The sequence below is a fragment of the Ursus americanus genome, chromosome 15 (assembly GCF_024610735.1).
Source record: "Ursus americanus isolate L20-20 chromosome 15, mUrsAme1.1.p, whole genome shotgun sequence".
NCBI classification, from domain to species: Eukaryota; Metazoa; Chordata; class Mammalia; order Carnivora; family Ursidae; genus Ursus; species Ursus americanus.
The window spans coordinates 31,782,168-31,802,432 of NC_142141.1; the positions used below are offsets into that span (position 1 = coordinate 31,782,168).

The 20,265-nt window shown below is 39.7% G+C and overlaps 1 protein-coding gene across 4 annotated transcripts in view; it reads right to left on the bottom strand.

The window, feature by feature from the left end:
• NNT (nicotinamide nucleotide transhydrogenase) overlaps window positions 1-20,265 on the bottom strand; it is an 87,657-nt gene that overhangs the window by 38,140 nt on the left and 29,252 nt on the right. For all 4 annotated transcript variants that reach the window (XM_045787395.2, XM_045787396.2, XM_045787394.2 and 1 more), the window contains exons 8-13: window positions 6,782-6,915; window positions 6,299-6,490; window positions 5,465-5,618; window positions 2,443-2,604; window positions 1,346-1,456; window positions 228-373 (exon numbers count right to left, since the gene is read on the bottom strand). In XM_045787395.2, coding sequence (XP_045643351.1) covers window positions 228-373; window positions 1,346-1,456; window positions 2,443-2,604; window positions 5,465-5,618; window positions 6,299-6,490; window positions 6,782-6,915 — 899 coding nt within the window. The remainder of the gene's footprint in view (window positions 1-227; window positions 374-1,345; window positions 1,457-2,442; window positions 2,605-5,464; window positions 5,619-6,298; window positions 6,491-6,781; window positions 6,916-20,265) is intronic.

Sequence of the window (20,265 nt, forward strand, 5' to 3'; positions counted from 1 at the left end):
GAGGGACAAACAGGTAAACCCATGTTAGCACATTCAGGTAGCAGGCAAATCTGTTTCTAGAATCCAGGGTCCTATCCCCTACACAGGAATCCTCTATTTGACCAAGCTGTTTCTAGAGGTATTACTGTATTTGCTTGATAGAGCCTGAATTTTGGTAATGATAATGTTAAATCTAGTTGGAAAGAAAACACGGTGGCAAAATAAAAATTCTCAAAACAGCCTCTTACTTGTTCAATGTTATAACCACTGTAGAGAGCAGCTAGATATCCTCCAACGAAGGTACCCGCAGGGAGCAGATACACGTAATTGTATTCTGGGGGATCTGTGGGACGCTTGAACATGTCCAGCATTCTCTGGGTCACCAGAAAGCCGCCTTATCAAAGTAAACATGAAACAGAAAGAGGTATTTGAGCAACATGATTTTTAAACCAATACAATTTTTCTACTTTAAGTACATCTTTATCACCTAGGGATAAAAATATATTTAGAACTGCAAAATTAAAACTTATTCTATCACTCAAGCCAGTTTCATTGAAGGTGGGGAACCCTATATTCAGGAAGAAAACTTGCAGTTGGAGTACAGAACCAACTATTTCTGCATGACTACAAGCAAACAGGCATTCAAGCAGCTTGGGAATGCAAAAGATCAAAGGCTACTATTTTTTTCCAATAGGGTATACTGTTGGATAAACCTATAACTAGTGATAAAAGAAAAAAAATGCCACATCAACAGACACCAGATTCCTTAGCCGCATTAACTAATTTTTAGCTACAAAATAGCATCAAATGAGTTGACACAAGTGATGTGCTAGGCTTTCAGGTTTCGGAGACACAGGCTAGGACAAGGCAAAGGCTAGAATTTTATCTAAAAGCATACTCCTTTTCAGATGTGATGGTGATAGCTACAAGTCAACTTAATTCAAAACTATGCAATCAATAACCTCCAGCAAGACAATCATTTTGCTTGTTTATTTGGGGGGCACTGAGGGAGGGGGTGTTCTTTTATCAAATAGTTTCTAAAAATTACAGATGGGCAAAATAATTTTTCTTCACAGAGAGCATTTATGGTCTGAGTGAAACAATGTTTAAAGGCATAGTTAAATTCTTAAAATCCAAATGTCTAAAGAAGTCCCAATGTCTATTCCATATGGATTTATATTTGCTTCTCATGTCTCCATTAAAAATAGCACTCTAGGGGGGCGCCTGGCTGGCTCAGTCAGAAGAGCATGCGACTCTTGATCTCAGGGTTGGGAGTTCGAGCCCCACGCTGGGTGTAGAGCTTACTTAAATAATTTTTTTTTTTTTAATAACACTCTGGGCTCTCTCACCACCACTGCCATCGTACCTGCAATGTTGACTGAGGAAATAAACGTAGCAAGAGCGGCAAGGCCCTGAGAAGTTGTGGAAGGATACAAATGTCCTCCCATCAGTGCCAACCCACCAACTGCAGTCAACCCTAGGAAGAAAGAATCAAGATGGTGAATAGTTACAGAGACAAGGCCAAACAAAATGTCACAGCTGTAGGATCTCACATGGACAGACACAAAGGAGAAAGTTCTCACGCACCATTGTCACTGAAGTACTACTGTGGGCAAAGAGTTAACAAAACTTTTTCTCCTTCTGCAAAAAATTTGGCCTTCCTTTAACTTTCTAGCTCTGTTCCCCTGGTAAAGATCTAAATCAATAATGTTTTGGACAAGAGGTAAAAAGGGACCGTGGGTGGGTAAACTGTTTCTGAACTGGAAGGAACTATGCATGAACTATAAATATATGATGGCAAAGCCATGACTTTGAGCTTTCCAGAGTACGGGGCCCCTTGGAATTAGCCAGGTTCCCTGCAGAGCTGCTGGCAGCTGTGGCGAGAGCACCGGCAGCACGAGGCTTCCAAGCCAGGGCAGGCCCCACCCTTGGTCAATGTGGCTCTCACTCCTCGGATCTGAGCATCACTGGGGGCCAAAGAGAAGAGCTCCTGGGCAGCTGTGTGGACGCTGCACGGACCACTGCGAAGACTCGCACCGGTCCGATGCTCGGCCGATGCTCGGCTACCCTGGCTGGCCAGCTTGGTTTCCTGTTCCAAAGGCTTCACAGTGAATCTGATGACAGGCATGGCCTACTTACCGCAGACTTGCTAGGCTGAATGTTTAGATGAATCTGTGATTTTAGAGGAAACCTTTCTCTAAAGGAAATTACAACTGAAAGAAAGAACAATGGCTCTGCACTGCTTGAAATGGGAGCAGCCCGAAGGCCTGACACGTTTGCTTGGCCCCTCACTTCTAGCCCCACCCTCGCCCCCTCTGGGAGCCCAAACCGCCAGAACCACCACCTCAGAGGCCAAGCCATACAATTTGTAAACAAAGACTTTGGAAACCTCACTGAAAGCAGTTGGAGAGCTGAATAAGCCCATGAAAACCTAAAATGAGGGAAAACAAGAGAGAAGCAAACCTGAGATTGCATTAGTCACAGACATCAGTGGTGAGTGGAGAGCAGGGGTCACTCCCCAGACGGTGTGGTAGCCCACGATGCCGGCCAAGCCAAAAGTGGTCACCATCTGGGAAAAGGCTAAATTGGGTGCCACGATGCCCAAACCCAGCATCCCAGTGAGACCTACAGAAAGAGAAGACTGTGAGCTGACATCCAAATATCTCAAGATTAAAAGCGCACAAAGCCATACACAAACATGTGAAACACTCAATGCTTTTAAATTCTGCACCCAATAATGAGTTTGCCAATAATGAGATTTTTTTTTACACATTTCATGATGGGGGGTAGCAGGGGAGGTTAAAGGTATTATGAACGAAACTCAACTTCCTGACCACCACCTCCCAAAATAAAATAAGCTGTAAAGATCTAGTAAAATTTATGAGTCACCTTAATAACAATTTCCCCATTGTCCTCTTCGCTGTTTTGACTTTCATCGACAATGCCACATGTGTTTATACAAGCACTTTTGTTCCAGAATTACAGACCTACACAGGATCTACCAGAGCATTTTCTACTTGGGCAAGATGCGACCTTTACAAGACAGGACTTTTTTGAAGCCAATTTCATGTCACTCAGCTTTGGCTGAGGAAGAGGGATTTTAAAAGAGTAGGAAGGATTTCATTCACTCCAGCACCTCCCCAAAACATATGGCCTCTACCGCACCCCCACCCCCCGGGACAGAAGTTTTGCAATTGCTCCTGAAGCTGGCCTGGACTGCTGGCCAGGGCAGTCAGCTCCAGCCTCAACACCAAGTCAGCAAACAGGATTTTACAAAGAAGAGGAAAAAAAAAAATACAAATTAAATTAAGAATGTGCAGAATACAAACAGTCAGCTCTGAACATACATCTTTAATTATTGCCTTTCCTAATAGCAAACATGTGGATGGCTGTTCTGCACAGAAGGAAGGGTTACCTAGTGGTCAGTAAAAACAATGCGATTGGGGGACCAGGGAGCTGGAATTCAACTTTCTTGAGCAAGGTACGTTTTTCCCCCCTTGATATGAAGTATTTCTTTATAAGTGGCACAGCTAGAACATCTAGGAATTGACGTTAACTTTACTTTAGATCATGTAGTAAGACTGCAGTTTTAATTTATATTTCCCTACCCACATATAAAATGCCCAGGGTTCCAATACATGGCCTGTTAACCATCTGGAGGGAGAATAGACAGAATATTGTTTTGTGTTCTAGTTAAACATCAGAGAAGCTGTACAGAGTTGTGGTTAAGAACATGTTTTCATAAGCCAGACTGCCTAGTTCAAACTGTGGGTCTACTGCTTGCTAGCTGTGTGATCTCAGGCAAGTTACTTAGCTTCTCTGTGCTACAGTATTATCATCTGTGAAATTATTAACCCTCTCTGTCCTCATCTGGAAAAAGAAAAGAATAATATGCCCACCTCACTGAGGTCTTGTAAAGAGTAAATAGGTTAAGGCATACGAGGCATTTAGCGCAATGCCTAGCATTCATTAAATGACCACATTAATCAAGCAGCACTAAATTATCATAATCTGGAGTCCATTTTTTGTTGGGCATCTAAGATAGAAATCACCTATCTAAAGGTTTTTTGAATCAACTCCTTAGTAAACTAATGTCTTTTCTATAGTATATTTAATAATGTCAAATGTGCTATTTTCACAGTCTTTCTAAAAAAGGAAAGAGAAAGGCAGAGAAAAAAAGAAAGGGAAAAGAAAGCAGATCATAGTCTTTGGAGAATGCTATTCAAATAGATTCCTAACGCACACATAAAAGAAAAATACTTGTTTTTATTATAAAGGAGGAAGTTTAAGGTAAAGAAAAACAAATATAAGGCCATTCTTTTATTCACTAAAATATGCTCTCATATCTATCAAAATGCAATAAACCTTAATGAATGAGAGAGAAACCTAGAAAAATAAACCATCATATGTGCCTCGCTATATTTCCTCACGAATCACAAAGAGAAATGGAAATTTACAATCCTTCCAAGAATCCTCTCCAGGTACAATATGATAATTTTTTTTTTTTTTTTAACAAGTAAGAGCAAGTAGGGACACTGCCCCCATTTATTCACCATGTTCACAATGAGAGGCTTTTAGTCATTTTGCTGAGACTTGCTCTTTATTCAAGGAGAGTTACATATTTCTCTTTCGAACATCTGGGCTCGCATGGGAATTTGGAGAATGCTGAGGCTACAAGAATTGTGTGCCTTGTGCTGGTCCTTAATTCTTTATAGTTTGCTTTTGTTTTGTTTTTGCTTTGGCTCCAAGTAGATCTAAATATTTTTAATTTATTCGGTGAGAGAGAAACCAATTTAAAACCAAATGTCCATATTTCAGACTCTAACAATTCATAACCAGAATAACTATTTACCACTATTTTACAGTGATTGTTTAATGTTTTCATAAGATGAACTAAAAAGCAAAGAATTTGTGTTAAATTGTAAAGAAATGAAAATTTAAAAATTGAATTTTTTTACTAGGTGAAGAACTTAGGATGTCAGACAGTCAAGGGCCATCCCTGTCTCCTACTGTTCATTCTTCAACGCAAACATGTGGTTCCCCAGTCTTACCCAGCCTCCAGATGACCACAACTGGTGTTTTATACTCGTAAAGATAAATAAATAACCACACGAATAGGCACTTAACACCAGCACGATCCGATACACACCACTGCTCGATATATTTGCTGTAAGATTAAACTCTTCACAGCTACATTTTAAATGTTTTCTATGAAAAGCATTAACAGCCCATCTATGCTTCCACACACATTCACTGCAGTACCCGGCGAGCGCCTCTTTTCTCTGCTGTCAGCCATCAGTGCAGCCTCCAAGGCCGCGGAGGTGAGACTAGTAACACGTTTACGAAAACTTGTTTCTAACAGGCCCACCTCCTCACGGAATCCAAAGGAAGGCAACAGGATCTCATTCACTAATTTTGACAATTAATGAATTTCTTAAAAAACCCAAACAATCAGGACTCAACCGTCATGAGTGGGGGTCCTCACCTGCTGTGTATGCAGAAGCTGTGGTCATCGTCTTCCTGAAGGGGGTGATGGTAGCTGCCTTCTCAGCTTCCAGCTCAGCCACTGTCTTCGGTTTTACTGGGGCACCTTGAGGAATATTTTTCGGGGTGGGAGCGGGGAAAATCACTTTGCCATCCTAATAGAAATTAGAAAAACAGAAATTTTTTTAACAGTCAATCCAGCATTTCAAAAACACAGAAGATAGTGATTGTGCTGGGGGGAAAAACAACTGTTCTTTTAAACATAATTTTTTAAAAGATTTATTTTTTTAAGCCATCGCTACACCCATCGTGGGGCTTGAACTTACAACCCCGAGATCAAGAGTGGCATGCTCTACTGACCGGGCCAGCAAGGTGCCCCTTAAATATAATCTTAAATAAATTCATGTCATTTATAACTTATTTTATATAAATATGTGTGTACATATACAATGTTTGTTACACATGCAGACATAGATACATAATTTCTATGTGCACAGAACACATATGGAAAAACATAGATCGATCTGCTAAAAGGAGATAGGTGGGGCAAGGGGAAAGTTTGATTTTTACTTTGTTCAGTTCTGGTTTTTTGTTTTGTTTGTTTTTGTTTTTCAAAAGCAATACATATTTTGGGTGAGTTCATATGTATCTAAGCCTTTGTGATATTTTTCTTTAAGTCATTGTGCATCTCTAAACACTTTTTGTTGGCATAAACCCAACACATCAACCCTTTATTAGTTTATATCTCAATTCCAAAATAGGTTCCTTCCATAAACAGAAATCCTAAAACACATTTCTAATGAAAACTCAGGAAGGAACAAGTCTCTTGACTTACCTTCATCACTACAGTTCCTCTAATGACATGACCCATTGTACCAAAGTCAAAGTCGTCTTTCACTTCAAAATAAAAATTATCTTTGTCAGGGCTGATGGCCTTCAGGAGCTTGGTGATGTTGTTGGAATACAGGGTGCTGGCCTGCGTGGCCATTCGGCTGGGAAGGTCTGTGTAGCCTATGTGAGTAACTCCCTACATGAACAAAAATACAGTCAGAAAGGTCTAATTCTATCTGTTCACATTCCTTCTAGGACACTTCCCAGTCATAGCCAAGGCTAAGTAGTGAAATTATATACCTTTATAAATATAGACACATCTCACAAACAAATATAGATTTCAAAAACAGCTTTCAATGTGGCTGTTTTCAATTTAAAAAATTTTCAGGCCTCAGTTCCTCTGAGTACTTAAAGGAATAAACAGTCCCCTACAAATCACTAAAGACACGGGAGCTGGTCCACAGATAGAAGCAGCTGCTTGCTATACCTTATGAACATAGAGTTCTCCCGGCTTAGTGGTTTCAAAGTTTCCGCCAGCCTCAGCCGCTAAATCCACAACGACCGAACCTTCCTTCATTGACTCAATCATCTCCTTACTAAATAAAACTGGAGCTTTTTTACCTAATAAAATCAAAGAGAACAGTACAAATTATATTATACTTTTTTAAACTCTATTTCCTAATTATTACAGTAGTCTCTGGATACTCAAAAATGCAACATCTGAAATTTTAACTCTTTCAAGATACCCCGAAAGTCCATCGCACAGGTGAGACTGGTCATCCTCCTAGGAAGAAACAGAAAGTATGAACTGCAGAGCCAATATGCAGGAGGCATCCTGCCATTTACTCAGTCGGCATGGAAATCTCAGCACTGCTCTCCCAAACTGGTTGACATCCCGGACCACTCGTGAAGACATAAACATTTTGCCTGTATTTTTTTTTTAATGTCTAATGGTAAGCTATTAAGGAAACTATGTGCACCTGAGCTGGACAAGTCACAAAGATCACAAATGTCAAGAGAATATGCGATAGTAATTTATGAATTACAAAATGGAATATTTCCAAACATCTTAACAAACTTCACCAGATTTTCCCACATGGTATATTAATCTACCTTCATTTAACACAGGATAACTTCAAGAAGAGATGGGGAAATGCCATGAAATGAAAACAGTAGGAAATCCCAGTTTGGACTTGGGATTAGGAATCACTCATACACTTTTATTCCCCCTCATCGGTATTTATTCTGCCTCTGAGGAATCAAGCCCTATACCTGCTGCTCAGAATATACCGGCAGATAAGCAGAAGAGATCCCAGTTCTTACGGAACACTTGTCAAGCTAACATATATAGTTACACTCAACGGGGCCCACACTGTCAGTATATTACCATGTTCAAGTTTCACAGAATAATACATACCTACGCCAAAAGACAAAGGAAATAAACTTGTGAGATCGGTAGTAGGAAAGCAGAGTTAATAGCCTAAGTATCTATCTCCTCTTTGAGAAAGTTTTCAACTCTGTGTTTACAGAATTTTAGTAAAAACACTATCAATTTTATAAATGGAAATTAATATAAACTAAAATTTGCACCATAATAATCTGTTTTTCAATCGACTTGATTGGAATACATGTGATTCAAAAAAGAAAAATAAAGATTTGCAGCACGTGGAAAAAAAACGTTATAAAGGTTAATGGAGAAGAGGCTGTAGACTAGAGAAGAGGAAGGGGATGATTGTAAACACCTATAAAGTAGACATTGGCACTTTAAATTTGCCAGTTTATGTGGATGAGACCATATGATCCATAGTTTGAAATGACTGCAGAGCTCAGCAACATGACCTTTTTTTGAGGGGGTGGCGAAAGTCCCCAGATCTATGTTGTTTGCATCCCCAAAATCTCAAGTTTGAGTAAAGTTTAAATATTCAAGATGGTTTTGTTGGACTGTAGTGGGGAGAGTACAGGAAAGGAATATTTCCAGAGAATTTTGAGAAGTGATGAAACCACTAGGACTTCAAAGTGTTGTCTTTGGGGGAAAGTATCTCCTCATTCTTGCTCTTCCATGGAGACTGAAAAGATGATCGAACAAACCACGGGGCAGCTCGCCCTGTGTGGCTGGAGCAGAATGCCCAGTGGGGGCAGTAATGAGAGAGAATGTGAGACAGAGGGCGTATACCCCGTGAGGAAGGCTTCAGTGATAGCAGGCTTGGGATTTGGACTTTATCTCGGAAATACAAGGTTTGCTTCGAGGAGGAGAGAGGTACTATATAAATACCCATGGCATTTCCCCATCTCTTCTTGAAGTTATCCTGTGTTGAATGAAGGTAGATTAATATAACATGTGGGAAAATCTGGTGAAGTTTGTTAAGATGTTTGGAAATATTCCATTTTGTAATTCACAAATTACTATCGAATATTCCCCTTTGACTCGTAACTGCACCAACTTTACAGTCATCAACTTCACAAATTTGATTTAGCATCTAACTAATTCCTCCTGCCATAAAAATTCTGGCTTCCTTCTTTCTTCTGACCCAGTGAGAGCTAAGGATCCATTCCTGGACTGTAACCCTACTGACTTTACAAGACCTCAAGTGGCCAAAACCATTTAGGCTAGAAAACATCTGATCTACCACCGATTTGTTTCTGATTTTACTCACTCAACCTTCACAAAGCAATTATGCAGTAGCAGACCCAACTTTAAATGCACAGACACACACACACATAAACACACCTGCATCTTAACAAAGATAGTAAGTGTTCTGTCCATATTGTCGGCCTGAAATTCAACTACTTTTGAAAGGATAAGATATTCTTTCACATCAAGTAATTTATTTAGTCAAAAAACTAGAGGGTGAGTTAAAATTTATTGAAGTCACGGAGAAATATTTAGACTACATCAAATTATTATAAGTAAAATGCATACAATGAAATAGTTTGTGTAGACTGCTACCATTAGGTAAAAAATTTTATATACACATATATGAATGTTTCATATATATTTATACCCATACATTAAATCCTACATATACCATATAGTTTCTAGTAAATTCTACATCATGTAACATTTAACCATAGCAGGATATCTTTGAGTGGTAAGACTATTTTCTTTTTTGTGCTTTTCTTTATCTCCTCAATTTTCTATAAGAGCTAGTTTTAATTTTATAATTAAAAAAAAATCAATTAAGGACTACAGAGAATACAATGGTGAATATAACAGTGCAGCTGGCTTTAAACATTCACATGTGGATTAATTTTTTGAAAATTCTAAAAGTGCAGAAATGAAAATTGAAAACAGAAGGGAAAAAATAGAGCCAAAAGAGGAGCAGGGTAATACATAAAAGTTCCAAATGAGCAAATCCCCAAAAGAACAGTTCAAGAGGAGGAAAGACGAAGAAGGCAAATTCAAAATACTATCTTACCCTGATGGCCTACTAGGGTAAAAATGTAATATATGATAAATGTGGCATGACAAAAGGGAAGGAACAAAAGGATTAAGATGATCAGTTAGATATCGGGGAGGGGGGGGGAATCTACCCAAACTTAAAATCAGACTTCAAACTAAACTCTAAATTCTATAGATCAGAATGAATTATAAAAGAGAATCAACCTTCGGAGCACCTGGCTGGCTCGATCAGAAGAGCATGCGACTCTTGATCTTGGGGTCATGAGTTTGAGCCCCACGTTGGGTATACAGATTACTTACAATAAATAAAATCTTAAAAAAGAGAGAATCAACACATAAAGATAAAGAAAAAAGGAAAACCTTGGTGAATATCTTTCTAGTCTTTGAATTAGAAAGTATTTCTTAAAGCAATGGAGAAAACATCAAGAGATTAAAATATGAAATACGTATATATTACAGTCCTCAAAAATCAATATGACAAAAAATTAACATACTAAAAGGCTCACAAAAATTTAAATAAAAACAAAACACTAAGATCCTAATACGTGAAAAACAAAAACAAATGGTCAATTCTAAGAGAAATGGTAACAACCAAATTAAAAAAAAAAAAGTTCACCCTCAGTATGAATCAAAGTTACAAAAAGTGGGATACTTTTTTTGTCTCTCAAAATGAAAGAGTCAAAAAATCATAATAACGGGGCTGCCTGGCTGGGTCACTCAGTAGAGCATGCAACTCATGATCTTGGGGTTATAAGTTCAAGCCCCACATTGGGTGTAGAGATGACTTAAAAATAAAATGTTTTTAAAAATCATAATAATGTTGAAATGAAACAATTAGCTGGATGATCTATTTATGGGATTATGCACTGCACAAGTTTTAGGAAAGTAGAGTTTACCAACATGTATCAACTGGCCAAAACTGTTGATATCCACTCATCCAGTAATTCTACTTCTAAGATTTGATTAATCCTGGGGAAATAAATGAAAATACACACAATGGATTAACACAGAAAAAAAGGTTAGAGCGTTATTTTTAATTGACAAAAAGTGAAATTAAATGAAAAGCCCAACTTTGGGGAAACCATTAAATAAAATATGGTGCATTAAGAAAATTCTACAAAACCATTAAAATATATTTGCAAAGATTTCTTAATTACTCATTGTGTTACATGAAGGGGAAAACTTATGCTATAGTAGTAAATGGGGAAAATGAGAACGATTTTATATCCTGATCCACCATGATAAAAATGCATGGAAAAAAGGCTAAAAGGAAATGGTAAAATGTTAATAGTACTTTTCACTGAGTAGAGAGATCACGGATGGTCTTTATTTTCTACTTTGTACTTTACTGCATTTCTAAAAGTCACATACTATTTTTATAAAAAAAAAAATAGTAACAAAGTACTCCTGCATAATCACAACCAGTTTCTTCTCTAGGTTGAAGACATAAATTAAGAGTTGTACTGGACTGTATGGTGACTAACATAATATAATAAAAAATCATTGTAAAAAAAAAAAAAAAAAGAGTTGTACTGGAAGAGGGGCACCTGGGTGGCTCAGCTGCTTAAAGCATCTGACTCTTGGTTTTGGCTCAGGTCATGATCTCAGGGGCGTGGAATGGAGCCCCAAGTCGGGCTCTGCACTCAGCATGGAGTTTGCTTGTCCCTCTCCCTCTGCTCCTTACCCCATTCACGTGCGCTCTCTCTCTCTCTTTCTTCCTCTTTCTCTCAAATAAATAAAATCTTTAAAAAAAATGAGCTGTACTAGAAAAGTTAAAACAACTTAAAAATGCCATTAGACCAAGCTATTTACTTATCAATTGACAATTGCTACAGTAAATGAAGATACACAGTTAGGACAGCCCTTCAAAGTGCTTCCGAAACACTTTCAGAGTGAGACAGAGACCTGTCTAAGGCTGGATCACAAACAGGAAGATTTTTACAATTTAAACAAATAAAATATACCCAATGTTTAATTCAAATCCTTCAACTAGAAAGAGATTTGCCATATTCCCCAGAGACAGTCTGGTATAGATTCTAGATATAAGAATAAAAGATCGAATGATCATATCAAGTATTTCAAGACACAACTGTAGAAGTCAGAAGAGTTAATTAAAGGGGCGCCTGGGTGGCTCAATTGGTTGAGCATTTGCCTTCGGCTCAGATCATGATCCTGGGGTCCTGGGATCGAGCCCCACATCCAGCTCCCCACTCAGCAGGGAATCTGCTTCTCCCTCTCCCTCTGCCCTCTACCCCCACTCCCTGCCCCCGTCCCCCGGCCCCTGCTTTCTCCTTTGACTGCTCATTTCTGGTAATTTTATAATTTTATCTGCAAAACATGAGATACACAAAAAGACCAAAACTGTTACATTTTATCAAACCACTTTCCCACAAAACAACAATGACAGCAGAAAATATGATGGAAAAAAATCATCAAGGAGAGAAATTTTTTTTTTATGTACTTCCTGGCACAATGCAAACTGTGGTAAGAGATCTGGCATGATGTCCAACTTCATGAAATATTTCTTGGTTCCTTCTGGTTCATGGACATTACATTCTCTGGTAAGATTATTCTGTTCCCTCCCAGTTGGGGGTGTTTAATTCCATATTTTAGCCAAGACAATGGTAGGACATCATGCAGTCACAGTCATCATTCAAATATTCATTTATCATTCAGTCAACTAATAGTTAGTGCCTATCACGTGCAGGCTGGATAGGGAAGGAAAATTTTCCCTATAGCTCTGAAGACTAGTATTTTAGGACTGAAAGAGGCTACATCCAAAGGTTAGTGAATAGTTTTATCATCCAAAATAGCTGAGGTATTTAAAGCAGTAGCAGTCATCTAAAAATTTGTATAGTTTCCTAATTGGTTGGCCATTATTTGGGGTGAGTAGGGATGCATAGATCAGGGTAGGTACCCTTGAATCTCTGTGAGCACCAGGAATTGACTGTAGGCTGAAACAATGCCTCACCTGGGCATTACTTCCAGGTGTAAGCACGTATGGCCGTGATCCATACAAATTCATTCCTCAATATGACTGAATTCACAGTTTAAGAATCCATAGAATTCTTTTCACACCCACGTATTTTCTCATTAAGTGAATGCTAAGATGGGGGCACCTGGGTGGCACAGCCGTTAAGCGTCTGCCTTCAGCTCAGGGCGTGATCCCGGCGTTATGGGATCAAGCCCCACATCAGGCTCCTCCGCTATGAGCCTGCTTCTTCCTCTCCCACTCCCCCTGCTTGTGTTCCCTCTCTCACTGGCTCTCTCTATCTCTGTCGAATAAATAAATAAAATCTAAAAAAAAAAAAAGTGAATGCTAAGATGAAGTTTTAAAAGTATTAAAGGTAGAAACTTCTAGAGGCGCCTGGGTAGTGGAGTCGGTTAAGCGTCTGACTCTTGATTTCAGCTTGGGGCATGATCTCAGGGTTGTGAGATTGAGCCCCGAGTTCACGCCATGCTCAGGGAGGAGTCTGCTTGAGATTTTCTCTCTCCCTCTTCCTCTGCCCCTCCTCTTCATGCTCGCTCTCTCTCTCCCCCCAAAATAAATAAATAATTCTTTAAAAAAAAAAAAAAAAGAAATTTCTAGAGAAATTACTCATTACTAAAAACAGCTTTAGGGACACCTGGCTGGCTCCGTTGGAAGGGCCTGTGAGTCTGTTTCTTGATCTCAGAGTCATGAGTTCAAGCCCTACTTTGGGTGTAGAGATTACTTAAAAAGAAAAAGAAAAAAATAAATAAAAATAGCTTCAACAACTATGGCTATATAGCAAAAGAATATATTATTGGCCTCTCTGCAAGATTAAACTCAAAAAGAGTGATTTAGCTTAAACTAAATACCAACAGGTAAAGATTTACCAGAATGTTTTACAATACATCATACCTCATTGAATGAATCAGGCCTAATATGATCATCTGAAATCAATAAATTCTCAGACTCTACCTTACTGAGAAAAGAATCAAGCCCTCACAGACAACTTTAATCACACCAAACAAACAAACAAATTAAGAGGAAACCACGAAAAATATTAAGAACAAGACATCAAGGGGCGCCTGGGTGGCTCAGTCTGCTAAGGCTAAGCGACTGCCTTTGGCTCTGGTCATGATCCCTGCTCAGCAGGGAGTCTGCTTCTCCCTTTCCCTCTGCCCTTCCCCTCCACTTGTGCTCTCTCCTGCTCTCTCACTCTCTCAAATAAAATCTTTAAAAAAAAAAAAACAAGACAACCAAGATGAAATGGATTTACCACAAAATTTTACAATGATTCTAAAGAACATTTAGCATTATTTACTGGAATTATTCAATAGCATGTAATTGGATGGGGAAATTCTTAACTTCCTGGTCTGTAAGGCATCAAATTAGACAAGCTCGAAAAAAACCTTCTGCTTTAACAAGATCATAGTATATTTAACAATTCAGTAACAAAGAGATTAAAAATACAAATTACAGAATATATTTATCCTAACCAAACCAAAATAGACTTCTCATGAACAAGCACTAACAACAGAAGGAGAATTTTTAACGTAATGTAACACTATACATTGACTCAATGGAAAATACAGCACTTAAAGACATTGTGAACTACAACATTTATACATAAAGAAATGTCATTGTTAATACAACACAATTTTGCACTGAGCACTTTGTTTACCCAGCACCCACTTCATTCGTCCTCTTATCACTACTCTGATTTTCATTTTCTCCACGCAGTCCAGGAACTTCAGGAAAAATTACCTCAGAAACCACTCTAGATGTAGGCTTGGCTGGCCTAAGGGTAATCTCACTCCCTCATTAGTGACGGGTTCAGAAATCCAGATGTAAGCCTAGGGGCGTCTCATTGCCCTGCCTCCATGAATTGGCTCAGGGATGGGCACTAACCCAATAAAGGCCAATAAGAACAAGGGAAAGTTTGCTCAAGGCTTTTGAAAAAGAAGTTCCCTTGCTCTTCAAGAGGGAACCATCGGAACTGACCTGTCTTGTCCTCTGGATGTCGTGTTGGGCACACCCGAGGCCTCAAACCACTGCTTCCTTGTAGCACTGAGGTTGGGGCCAACTCACAGAGCAGGGCAAGGTGAGAGAATACAGGAGCATGGCTAAAGCCCCCGATGTCAGCACACCTACCCACACTTATGACTGGACTTTCTTCAGCTACATAACCCAAGAAATCTCCTTGCTTGTTTAAGGCTGAATGTGTTGGAATTTCTGCTTCGGGCAGCCAAAGTCATCCTAACTGGTACAGATCAAAGGCTCTTTTGGAATTTCAAAATCACAGATGGGATTAAAGCATTGGGTCTTAAGCTATAAAAATGCTACAGAGAAGGACAAAAGTGGTTTTTATACATATATGTATACCTATGAGAAAAACGGGTCATTGATTATGTAATAGACAGGGAGTGGTGAGAAACTGCTGAATATTTGATCCACGGATCTATCATCTACTGGGTCTGTGATTTAGCCAGCCTCCTGGTGCATAGAGCAACATACTGATTCAACCGCTCCATCTATGCTCTCACTGGCTAAGCTTTCGACAGCTACATTCACGAACAGAGATTCTGACCCAAGCTTAAAGAGTCAAGCAGAGTACTTTATATGTGAGTTTTATCCATGAAACTAGAGAAGATTTTTCTCTATGCAATTAATTATTTGTATAAGGAATCAGAGAGAAAGTCAGGACAGCAAAACCTTGGCTTTTACAAACTGAAAGCCGTGAGATATTTCCAAATGTAATACTTGCGAAATATGATTAGTCAATAGCATATTTTAGAAAATTAGAGAAATCCCTAAAGATCTGTTTTAAGAAAAAACCTAAAAACAAGCTTTTACCTAATTATTAGAGGACACATTTATAAAAATTTTTAAGGATTATCTTAATAATTCACCTCTCATAGCTGCAAAATTCTGTATAAATAAAAATCAAAATTAGTCAAAATTGGCTCCATAGCAATGGGAATTCTTAAAAACTAAAACAGTCTACCATATTTAAATAGTAGCACAAATATATAATATTCTTTTTTTTTTTAAGATTTTAGTGATTTATTTGACAGAGAGAGAGAGAGCACAAGCAGGGAGAGGGCAGGCAGAGGGAGAAGCAGGCTCCCTGCTCAGCAGGGACTCCACCCAGGATCCTGGGATCATGACCTGAGCCGAAGGCAGACACTTAACCAACAGAGCCACTGAGGCATCCTGGAAATGTATAACATGTATATTCTTAAATGTATAATGTATATTTTCTTATATAAATTAGAACATTCTTTGTGTTCCCTCCAACACTTGTTTAGATGGACCTTTGCTAAATGCCTTAAAAATTAAAGCAATGAATATTTATGACACATTTTGATTTTACTAGATTTATAAAACAATTAAAAGATTATTTTTAAAAACTGAAATAATACTGTTTATTTCCCATGTTATTCAACTAAGTCAGAATGAGATCAATTGACAAAAGAGCCTTAATGAAATGCGTATCTTTAGAAAATTCAGTTTTTCAGGACATCTTAGACATTCCATATAGTCCTTGAGAATGTCTGGACTTCCTATTAAAAAAGTCAAGGGATGCCTGGGTGGCTCAGTGGGGCAAGTATCTGACGATTTCAGCTCAGGTCATGATCTCAGGGTCGTGAGACTGAGCCCCAAGTTGGGCTCCGCACTCAGCAAGGAGTCTGCTTGAGATTCGCGTTCCCTCTCCCTCTGCCCCTTCCCCCGTTTGTGCGCACATGTGCACACTCGTTCTCTCTATCTAAACTAAATAAATAAATAAATAAATAAAATCTTAAAAAAAAAAAAAGTAAGTTTTCAGTCCTGAGTACCATCTGCAAGACCAGGCAACACCAATAGCAGAAAAGAGAATGTTGCTATGCTCTATACGCCAGGCCCACCACTGGATTTTTTCTTCATCTATTCAATGAAACAGCTCTGTGAGATAAAAATTTTACCCCATTTTCAGAGATGAGGAATCGGAGACGCAGAGAGACGCATCAGCTAGCTATTAGGCAGTGGAGCTAGAATCTGAATCTACCTGGCTCTAAATCCAAGGTTTGATCCCCAGTGAATGGATTAAACACAGACAGATAAGATTACAAAGGGAGAAAAAGGGAAAAGCTATTAGCTGCTCACCAAAATCCATGTTTGTTTTGGGCCTACTGTGTCCCCAGAAAATTCATATCTTGAAGCCCTAACCCCTAGTACCTTAAAATATGACTGTATTTGGAGAGATGGCCTTTAAAGAGGTGCTTAAGTTAAAATGAGGCAATTAGGCTGGGCCCTAATCCAGTCTGACCAATATCCTTAAAGTAAGAGAAAATGTGGGTACAAAAAGAGACCAAGACCACATAAGGACACAGCAAGAAGAGAACCATCTACAAGCCAAAGAGAGGACTCAGAAGAAACCAAACCTGCCCACACCTTGACCTGGGACCGCCAACCTCCAGACTGTGAGAAAATAAACTTCTGTTGTTTAAGCTGGGATTTCGTTATGGCCGCCCTAGCAAACTAATAGGGTGTTCTGTTATTCCCGGGAACATGGCGAGGCAACAATTCCCAGCTTCCCTAACAGTTAGGTTTGGCCATGTGACTAAATTTTAGCCAAAGATATGTGAGGGGGAGTGGTATGTGCCATTTCTAGGCATCCCATGCACATTCCTCTATTTCCCCATCCCTTCCGGCTGGCTGGAAGAGAGACCGTGCCTAGAGTACCCTTGAGAGCCTCATAATGACGACAGCGACATTGTCCTACCCGAATCCCAGATGACCACGTGAAGGAGAGTTGCCCACCAATGTGTCAACCACCCATTACTGTTAACTGAACAAGAAGTAGATTTCCATAATGCCTGAACTTTTGTGTTGCTTTCTTAGAGCAGCCAGACCACCCCAACACTGCGGCACAAGAAAGTATAGGGAGAGTGGAGAGAAGGAAATACAGAAACGCATGTGGTGGGCCGCACTGGCTGCTAGCAGTAACTCCGTCCGGGGCTGCTTCCCCAGAGATGGCCTCAGCCTCCCGATCCTTTTTGACTCAGGGACTGCCAGGGATGGGAACACAATGCTTCCAATCTTGCAACATACTTTTGGAGAAATAACAGACCAAACCAGAATATAATTCTGTGCCATAAATTTTCCTAGCAGAACATTTGTTAAATTTGGCCCAATAACTCACTAAGTGTGCTCAAACACTCAGAAGTCATGACTGATAAATGGTAATGGAACACTCCCCCATCTTGGCATCTTCCTCCTGATGACAAGTTGCCCTGTTTGTGCTGAAAGCTACCAAGAGGTGTGTAGACAGCCTGTGGTTACCAACCCTTGATGTTGCAACATTCAAGGGTTTCTCTGTCCTTCGAAACTCTCAAAACAAATGAAACTTCGTAGAAGTAATATTACAAAATTCCATACAACCATTCGATACATTTAAGGGAGGGGAGGATGACAGGAATTAAGTCAGTCAGTAAAACACAATAAATAATTTTTTAAAAAAGCTAGAAATGACTGATCTATATAGTTTTGTACTATAAGATCATCAAGCTTACAGAGAAGGAAAAGACCAACCTTCTCTGAACAGTAAACATTGACCTTAGGCAAAATCTCTGTAGAGGCATCAAAACAGAATTATCTTTGTAGGATTTCACAAGTGGAGAGTATATCAGGGTATCAGTTATTCTCTTGCTTGAAAGAACAAGTTTGAACATTATGGTGAAAAAGTATTCTTGTGTACCATATTTCTACTCTTTGGGATAGACAGATTTCAAAAAGACCAGTAATGTCAGATGGGGAACCAATGCTGATTTTCCAGGAGACGGCAAAATTTCTCCAGTTTGGTGTCATATGCGTAAAGCCTTTGCGTATCAGGGAAAACAGCCCCTCCCAATTCTCCAGAGTCGTGTAGAATTATCACAAGGGTCTTTTATATAAAGGGTATATTCTACAGACCTTATCTAGTACAGATAAAAAGTTTTATTACCATAATCGGGATTGTGCCTAAAAAGAGGTCCAAGTGTATATGGCCTCAGATATTATAATTTATAACCAAGCAATGAATCTCTTCCTTCCTGACTGATATACACTTTCTAACTCCTGGACAGACCTTCTATGACTTCCTAATTCTATCTCCTGAGAGGCCTAGCTAACCACCTGAAACTGCAAACTCGGCAGGTATCCTGGTTTTGGAAAATTTAAGAAAGCTAGGTTCCCAGTCTTAAGGTAGTGTCTGCAGTCTTCCTATCTAAAAGTGAGCCAACAGCGTGTTGCCTTCCCTGGACAGCACCGGAAAAATAAGAGACTATAACAACAAAGACCTCAGGAAGGCAGCCAGAATCATAGGAGGCCCTATGGTAAGGACCCACCATGACAGAAAAAAGCCCAACACTTGAGCTGCACACCCAGCAAGATGGCACCACTAGCAGGCAGCGAGACCAGGAACTATGGGAATCCCAGGCACAGGCGGTGCTGTGAATGCAGAAAGAAGAGTGTTCACGGCTGAGCAGGAGAGAGCAGAAACTATGGAGGAAGTGGTAACTGGGTTAAGCAGGATTTCAAAAGGCAAGGAAGGGCAGGGATAGCATTCCAAAGAGAAGGAACAATATGTGCAAAGGCCTGAAAGTCCTTGGCCTATTTGAAGAGACAATAGCAGCCAGCATGACTGAAAATCAGGCCCAGAGAGTAAGAAATTAGTTTAACAGGAGGCCCAAAGGCTAAATCAGAACCAGAAACTAAAAGGCAACCAATACCTCACCAAGGAGCATAAACTTTATGGCACGGCACGTGGGGACTGCGACCCAAGCCTGATTCCTTGAGGTGACTCTATCCCATGACGCTGGGAACCTGGGCTGCCCAAGTCACTGCCATCATTACCCAACAAAACCCCAGGCTCTCCAGGAGCTATGATTCAATTACAAAATAAGGGCAAGACCTGAGAAGGGGTCGGGGGGAGGAAAGCTGAAGGAGCCTATGAGGCTTACAAGGCTGTAGTGAGGCAGTCATCAGGAAGGTTTTAGATGGAGAAGGTAGCTTCTGTCAGACTAGATTTAGCATGTGCACCACAGTACTCCTGATTCTTCCCGGAATTTAGGTGAAATGTGCCTAACACAGAGGCAGGGCTACACCACTAGGATTCCTCTTCACCTGACCCACCCCTCCCTAACTTACCGATTCAGTCTGTTCCTGATTAAATATTCCAAGTCTATGTGAAGTCTCCCTAAAAAGGTTCCAGAACCACAGAGATGCTGAAAAATCTCTTGAGTCTCAAAAGTTTAGCAGAAAAGATTATGAGCACAGCCTGAACATGACCAGAGGGCGGGACTGCCTTACTTTTTGATAGTAGCCCCAAAGGGCCAAGAGCCGGACAGGAAAGTTGGGGAGTTTTCCTGTGTGTGCATGACACCACAAAACAGGACTGTCAGCCCTACCCTGAAGCTACCTACATTAAGTGACGCTCTAGCCTTTAACCCTTCACCCAACCCAATCTAGGGATTCCAGATGACGGCACGAGTATGTGGTACAAAATACCAGCGTAATAATTAGCAAGCTCCAGGAATATTTCATTCCACATACAATCTACATTAATACAACGTTATTGTTCTTT